The 8,724-nt window shown below is 38.5% G+C and overlaps 1 protein-coding gene across 1 annotated transcript in view; it reads right to left on the reverse strand.

Annotated features, from left to right (window-relative positions):
• The window catches only part of CLDN18 (claudin 18), a 31,019-nt gene extending 24,445 nt beyond the window's left edge, over window positions 1-6,574 (reverse strand). The window contains exon 1 of the mRNA XM_075338730.1: window positions 6,312-6,574. Coding sequence (XP_075194845.1) covers window positions 6,312-6,531 — 220 coding nt within the window. The 5' untranslated portion in view covers window positions 6,532-6,574. The remainder of the gene's footprint in view (window positions 1-6,311) is intronic.
• Between the last annotated feature and the right edge of the window lie 2,150 nt (window positions 6,575-8,724).

The following is an 8,724-nucleotide window of genomic DNA, read 5'->3' on the forward strand; positions in this document are numbered from 1 at the left end:
ATGTTTTTAAATTTTTTTATGGCCTTCACTGTAGGGGTTAACTAGTGTGATAGATTTGTAGATCAATTTACTTCGAATGCAGCAATACTAAATACGTGTTGGTTTTTTTTTGTTTGTTCTTTAGTTTCTGATTTTCTAAAAATATTTTTACAATTTTTTTTCCCTTTTCTACTTAGTCGCTATATGCGACATTAACTTTTATTGATCTGATTGCTAGTATAATGCACTACCATGTATATGCATGACAATGCATTATTGTCACACAGTGTTTTGCTCTAAACTCACCGAGTGTTATGGCGGCATCAGAAGCCTTTCAGACCACAGACTCTGACATTCCTCACTATACTTTCTCTGGAGCTTATGAGTTACACAGGCAGGCTCGGGTGTCGACCACATGTGTACTCATTAGTGATCAGCCTAGCAGGAGTTAATGTCTGCTGGTTACCAATTGGATCACATGTTGCTGGAGACCTATAACAGGTACTCCCTACCTTTTTAAGATGGGGGAGTTTGTCTTCCTATGCTGACTATAGTTTTCTGCTAATCCGGTCCGTGTACTGTTGTTTTCCAGTCTGGTGATTTACTGCGTGATGCTTGGTGCACTATGGAATTTCTCCTATTGTCTGGTTATTTCCTCCCTGCTTTAGTGTTCTTTCTTATCATTTGTTGTATGATTACTCTGTTTGAGGGTGTTGCGTGATAGAGTTTTGGTTTCCCCTGTTTGTCTATCACTGTTGGTGTTTACACACTTCTGTCTTGACCCTCCCCCCTGGTGTAGGAAGTGAAGGGATACTAGATCAGGGCTGGTCAGGAGCAAGAGTAAGAAGGCAGCCCAGACATTATTACCATCAGACGTATCTCTGGGATTAGGGACAGCTAGAGTCCCCCAAGCCTAAAGGCCAGTTTAGGAGCCCCTGTCCTCTGTTATCCCCTGCCACCCAGTGACAATTATACCTGTTAGTGAGACAATAATAGAAAACCTTTCAGACCATGCTGCTGGCATGTTGTAACGGGCCACTGTAGACAGATAATCTGAAGGTTGTGATTTCACCTCAAGTTGCCATGGCAATGATTGGGCCCCTGTGGTCACAATATGGGGGTCCTGATCTTGTTGGAGGAGTCCCAGCCTCCTAAATGCTGTGATTGCTATTGTTTGTGACATTTATGGGGTTAAACAGCCAGGGATGGTGTGGACACCGGCCCTGGCTGTCACAGCCGGAGCTCGTCTATCACTTTAGCCAAGTTCCCAGCGTGGATCAGGCGGCCACAGCTCCTGTGCCTGCATGATCGCTAGGACGTACTAGTACGTCCATTTGTGGGAATGTAGTTCAAATTAGGACATACTGGTATGTCCAATGTCAGGAAAGGGTTAATTTCCCAATTTTTAACATGAAGTAAACAGCAAAATTGCTTATTTTAACAAGTACTTTGCAATTTCTTAGAAGGCTATGTGCATAGGGTGACTATTTGAGTGATGGCAGGAAAAACGCTACATAATTTTTACATGCATTTTTACTCACATTTTATCCTATTAATTTAAATGAGAGTAAAACTCTACAAAAATGCTGAAAGAATTGACAAATTACAGATTTGAAAAAAATGTTTCAGTTGAAATCAGCAAAGAACAAATAAGCAGAGTGTATATGAAACTTCAGAAATCTAATTCACTTTGCTGGTAAACTGCAGTGTCTTTTACCTTTGAAAAATGCACAGAATAAACGCTGCAAAAACGCAACCAATGAGAAAGCCCTAAGGACATAGAAATATTCAATGTGATTGCTGGCACACAACCAGTTTCATTGAAGAAGACCTAAGCTGTACATATTCATGTTGTCCTACTGTTTGGGAGCTCACTGGAGAGAGAAAGCCACCAAAATCCAACCATCGAGTGACAATAGATAATGTAGTTGATTTGTTGCTGAAACAATTTTGCAGTTCTGAATTATTTTATTCTGCGCAAAAATGACTGGAAACCTTATAGCTGCTGGAGAAAACTAACAACCACTGGAGAAATAAAAATTACTCCTTTTTTTACTACTATATTTTCCCTTTCGGTTAACATGGAACTGCTGGACCTTTAAGGGGTCAGACCAACAGTTAGAAGAGGCAGCTAAACCGGAAAAGGGATTTTTGCGCTCATAGAGATTTCTTACAATCTTTTTACAAGATAGGAGAAAGCTGTCTGATCTATTGGGGTCTCACTGTTAACCCACTCATGTATTATGAAGATGGGGATCCTGAGTTGCCTGTTGGCATGGACCGGCAGCACCTTTCATTGTTTATGAGATTGATAGAGATAGATAACAGAGATAGATGAGAACATCGGTTGGCAATTTTCCCCAGTCCCTTGAACAATGAATAGGAAATTAGTACCCCTTTTTTATTATCAGTAGTGATGGGACCTCTAGGTATTGGGCACTTACAACATATAAGTTGTAATTGTGGGACAACCTCTTTAACATAACCCTTTTATTTGATATGGCGTGTAGTTGGATGAGTACGATATACCAACTTGATTATTTTCTCAAAACTACAGTCTCAACTACTAAACAAAACTATAATAGAGATGCTTTAGAAAGACACAGCTCTCCAATGAACATTGATGCACCCCCAAAAGTTTGGACACACCTTTTCATTCAAAGAGTTTTCTTTATTTTCATGACTCTGAAAATTGTAGATTCACATTGAAGGCATCAAAACTATGAATTAACACATGTGGAATGAAATACTTAAAAAAGTGTGAAACAACTGAAAATATATCTTATATTCTAGGTTCTTCAAAGTAGCCACCTTTTGCTTTCATTACTACTTTGCACACTCTTGGCATTCTCTTGATGAGTTTCAAGAGGTAGTCACCGGAAATGGTTTTCCAACAGTCTTGAAGGAGTTCCCAGAGATGCTTAGCACTTGTTGGCCCTTTTGCCTTAACTCTGCGGTCCAGCTCACCCCAAACCATCTCAATTGGGTTCAGGTCTGGTGACTGTGGAGGCCAGGTCATCTGGCATAGCACCCCATCACTCTCCTTCTTAGTCAAATAGCCCTTACAAAGCCTGGAGGTGTGTTTGGGGTCATTGTCCTGTTGAAAAATAAATGATGGTCCAATTAAACGCAAACCGGATGGAATAGCACGCCGCTGCAAGATGCTGTGGTAGGCATGCTGGTTCTGTATGCCTTCAATTTTGAATAAATCCCCAACAGTGTCACCAGCAATGCACCCCCACACCTTCACACCTCCTCCTCCATGCTTCACGGTGAGAACCAGACATGTAGAGTCCATCCGTTCACCTTTTGTACAAAGACACGGTGGTTGGATCCAAAGATCTTAAATTTGGACTCATCAGGCCAAAGCACAGATTTCCACTGGTCTAATGTCCATTCCTTGTGTTCTTTATCCCAAACAAGTCTCTTCTACTTGTTGCCTGTCCTTAGCAGTGATTTCCTATCAGCTATTTTACCATGAAGGCCTGCTGCACAAAGTCTCCTCTTAACAGTTTTTCTAGAGATGAGAAGGTGTGTCCAAACTTTTGGTCTGTACTGTATATAGTAAGCAGAGAAGACTAGTATTAGGGGACTTTATATAGACTCATGTGATAGGACAGAGAAAATGAGCAAGTGAGAACACCTGATAATTGCAAACCCAAATAATAGAAAACAAAGGTAAAAGAACATCAGCATTTGGACAGTGACTGACTAGGCTGTGGCTCAGCTGGGAAGGAAACTGATCATGTAGCACAAGGTCATTGTATTAAGTCCTGAACAGGAGGCATGAAAAAAGATATACAGAATCTAATGGAGTCTAAATGGTAAAACACATGGGCTTTATGTCTCCTTTCTAAGCAGCCATATAGTCTAAATGTACAGCCATACAAGTACCATGTCATTGTGAATTAACCTAAATATAGTGATCACTAGAGATGACCGAACCTGTGGTTTGGTGTTTGGTGTCCGTACTGAACACAGATTTTGCAAAAGAAACAAAGTCTGAGTTCGGAGATTGGGTGCTTTATTTATGAAAACCGCTGACGCTAGCATTGCTGTGCTCGGGTACACTCGTTGTCTAGACCAGTGCGAGCCATTTGCAGTGTTTATTCGGCTTGCACTGGAGGTAACAACAGCATGATAGGATGTAGTGTGCACAAAAAAAGAAAAATTGGAAAAACTGCGCCCACCCGCCCCTGAAATTGTTCTGTTTATGTCTGGCTGCATGTGGGTGGTGACCCAAACTGCCCAATTGGTGACTTCCATTGGGGTTCAGGTCAAGTCCAGGTCCCAAACCAAACTTTTTCAAAAGTCCGGCTGCACCCGCCGAACTGAACTTCCACTGGTCCGCCCATCTCTAGTGATCACTAATTGGCTTTCTAATTGTTTTTATGCTTTATTTTATTTTTTTTACAATTTATTTTTCAGCATAATAGTAGCTATCCTAATAAAGGCATCAAGTAGACTGACTTCTGCTCTTGGGCTTCAAGAACAATTACAGGGGTGTTAAGGTGAGATCTATGGCACATCAGTCCAATAAAATATTATACGTTCAATGTAAATGAAGACTCTAAATAAGAATATTGAATTCATAGTCTATTACAAATTTCAGCAAAACACCAAGGGCCACATTCATTAAGACTGGCAGGGCGCACCACTGGAGTAAGGTGTGCCTAATCATTAAGAGGGAATGAAGTACATTTTTGGAGCGATTTAGTTCCTAAAGTGTCAAAAGTTTCATTAAAAAATTTCAAGAAAGATTCAGCTTCCCCATCCCTTTCCAGACTCACCAGTTTTGGCACAGCTGGCCTTGCATAAAATAGGTAAAAGTCGCTAAAATATTTAAGAACTCTAAGTTGCGTAAAAATGTAAAAGGTGTTTTACTGACAAATTCTGGTAAAAACACCTTCATGACTTTGGTCCCAAGCTTCCATAGTGAGTAATGCATATAATTTTTATTGTGTAATAAGCTGCTATATCTCCCATGAATATAACTTGACTGAATATTATAAATGAGGTGCAAGAAATTTGCAAAAAATTATGGTTTTCAATTCTCATATTTTTTATAAATTCCTCATGTTAAACTTCTATTTATATTATTTTTATACTTATTAATTTTAAATATAAAGCGGAAGGTTATGACATTCACCTATGTTTAGAAACATTGGAATGTTTTTTTGCAAACTTTGATAAACCAAATAGAATTTTTCCAGAAATATTGATATTGCAAAAGATAAATTTGGTTTCTAAATTCCATGACATGCTCATGTGCTTGGATCAGTTAATATATAAAAAATGTTTTGGGAAATACATGGATTTAGAATGTACTGTATATTCCTCAAACAAATCTCAATTAATATTTAGAATTGTATTCATAAAATATATTGTCAATGCCAAGAATGATCCTTTCGCATTCATGCTTGTATCTTGCTAATTCATACCTTTTTTTAAAAAATTACAAAATTAGTAAAAAAAAAAAAACAATATTAATTAAACAATGTACAAATTATTTGTATGATTAAAATTGTTATAATAATTGAAAGAAGAGGTGGTATACCTGGTGCAATTGGCATGTCAGAGAATTAGTGCGGAAGGAAAATTATTAACAAGAATATCACTGTTGCTGATGATTTCCTTATCTATTTATCTATCTAGCCATCTATCTATGGGCCATAATAACAATAATAATAATAATAATAATAATAATAATAATAATACAATAATCTCTTTGTGTGTTTGTGTGTGTATATATATACATATATATATATATATATATATATATATATATATATATATATATATATATAATATATATATATATATATATACGTATATATATATATATATATATATATATATATAGACACACATAGAGAGACATTATTACTATTATTGTTATTACTATTATTATTCCTGCAACAACTTTCTTATATATGGGCATTATTATTATTATTATTATTATTATTATTAGGCCCATATATAAGAGAGTAGTTGCAGGAATACTAACAATAATAATAATAATAATAATAATAATAATAATAATAATAATGTGGCATGATCAGACCATGTCCCTGTGCGATCAGACACGGCCATTACACAGGACATGGCAGGGACACATGTATCAGATTATATCAGCACAGGAACATTTTTTTTAAACACATCCAATTGTGGAAATTATTAATCCAAGATCTATTGATTAAAATTAACTTTATGGGACAAGCCCTTTAATTACAGGCTGCGCATCTGTCAGATCCCAAAGTGGTTAATTTATCTATATGCTCAATGACATCAGACATCACAATTATCAAATGAAATGGAAGAAAAAGTCTCACCAGGTAATCCAAGGATGGTGAAGTACGAGCGGCATTCAGTGTAGCCGGAACTATCTCTAATACAACTTTGCCATAAACCTTGGAAATTGAAGGTCTCGGTCACTGGGTTATTATAGAGGTCCTGAGTGCTCCATTGATTCATTATAGTGGCCGATGTTATACCAGCCACTCCTATAGCTGAAAGGAAGAACCCCAAGCACTGGCACAGTGCTAAAGCCATGATGCCACGCTACGTGCCTATGTGCCCACAGGTTTAGATTCTAAAGAATGGATAATGCAATTAGTGGCAGACCTGTAGGGATGTTGTATTTTTACACTTGCAGTGTTATATACGTCACATATTCAGCCGTACACCTGCATGGAATGAGCAACGCCCCAAATCTAATCTAAACCTGGCAGATAAGTATGCCATTCAGTACCAGGGAGCTATTGTCGTATCAGACTTTCTCTGATTAACCTGAAGGAAAATAAAAACTATTTCTCCACCCCAATCCTAATCATGAGTAACAGTCGCTTAAAAGTAAGCAGAGCCCAGGGTTTCACATAATCATCTAAATAACACTGTAATAGAATACTTCAGAAAACAAAACGTATAGGGAAAGTGTGGGGCAAAAATACAAAGTGTACCTATCACCTTCACGATAACGCAAAAATTGCAATAAATTATCTATGGATGGACTATCAAAGAAAGACATTAGACATGATACAATACGGAATTTGAAAATTAAAAAAAAACCTTTGTCTTAATGGTTTTCTAAAAATGAAAATCTTCCAGAAATATTTATAGCTCAAGTCGGATATTGAGTCTCATTGAATAGACTCAGTAGGGAGAATGACTTTCAAAGTAATGCTCAGCTCTAAAAAAAATTTTTTATAAAGTGTGATTGTCACAATTCTCTGTGCAGAGCATCTCTCAGACTTGGAGATGCTCTGCGGCACTTACAGATCTGGCAGTGTGCAGAGCATCTTGGCTTTAGAGATGCTCTGTGGCGTCACCCTTGATACTGAACTGGCAGCTTGATTACTACACGGGAGTCTAGGTTGGTTTTGGGAGGTGCTGGTTACTCAGCTGTACCACCTTCTAGGTAATTGCTCAGGCTTCTTTACTGAGCATGCTCCCCCAGAACTGCGTCTATTTTTGCTCTGATCTTGGTAATAATACTGTGGAGTAGAGATGCCCAATAGGGTCTTACCCAGTAGGGAAATCATATAGGCAAAGATAAAGGTACACTCACCTTTTCAGGTCGTAAAAGTCACAACCCCTTTGAAACACGTGCAATAATGGTATCAGCTGCAGCCCCGAGGTTTAAGACGTATAGTATAACAGAAGAAGAAATCGGGTGTATGCCGCGCTGATACTCAGATCCAATGTTAATGTAATTCCTTTATTGTTTGTACAGGTCGACACGTTTCAGAGACATCCGTCCCCTTCATCAGGACATCAAAGGAACAATATCGATATTGTTCCTTTGTTGTCCTGATGAAGGAGACAGATGTCTCTGAAACGTATCGACCTGTACAAACAATAAAGGAATTATATTAATATTGGATCTAAGTATTAGCGCGGCATACACCCAATTTTTTCTTCTATTATACTGTTTGTTCTGATCTTGGTATTCTGACCACGGACTGTTATTGTACTGCTCTCTGCCCACTCCCTATTCCTGTCGTGTTCTCCTGCCTTTGACCCGGACCTTTACTTGAATACGTCTCTGCTTGCTCCTTTTATGGACTACACCCCTGATTACCCCTTATTATTATATGTGTCCTCCTGTTAGTAGACCCCAGCTTTCCTGACCACCCTTCCACCCATACAACCTTGTAAGGTAATGGCTAACATTATAATGATATTAGACAAACCAGAGACCGAGACAGCACAGTTTATTTTGCTCCTAATCAGAACATTGCAGGGTACTCATCTTACTGCCCACCTGTCCCACTGCTGTAGCCTGTCATCCGTTCCACCATAAGCCTCTTCTTTTCACCTTCACCCACTGTGCGACACCCAAGTCTCCAGCATACTCACTCTGAAGGACTCTGATGTAATAGTGCACTTTATGGTATAACGTTACTATGGTGTTCATCAACCGAGAAGCTGACTGGGCAAAGGGCGATGACGGTCAAATGGTATCATATCACATTGTATACCAAAATGGCAGCAACCTACTCAATGGTGGAGGCCCTGCACAGAGTAAAGAAACCTGAAGGAGAAGCTGTGTGATGGGGGAAATGGAAAGGAGAGACCGTATGGCATGAAGGACTGTGGTTTCAGTAGACAGGTATGCAAGGAGAGAATTTACTTATTTTTTACACCTTACGTTTATGATGCTTTGGGTGGAGAGCCAACTACATCTTGCCGCCTGCCTCAACTAAGCACATACAGCAAAAAATGATGTCTGATAGAGCTCACTGT

Source organism: Anomaloglossus baeobatrachus, chromosome 3, assembly GCF_048569485.1.
Source record: "Anomaloglossus baeobatrachus isolate aAnoBae1 chromosome 3, aAnoBae1.hap1, whole genome shotgun sequence".
Lineage (NCBI taxonomy): Eukaryota > Metazoa > Chordata > Amphibia > Anura > Aromobatidae > Anomaloglossus > Anomaloglossus baeobatrachus.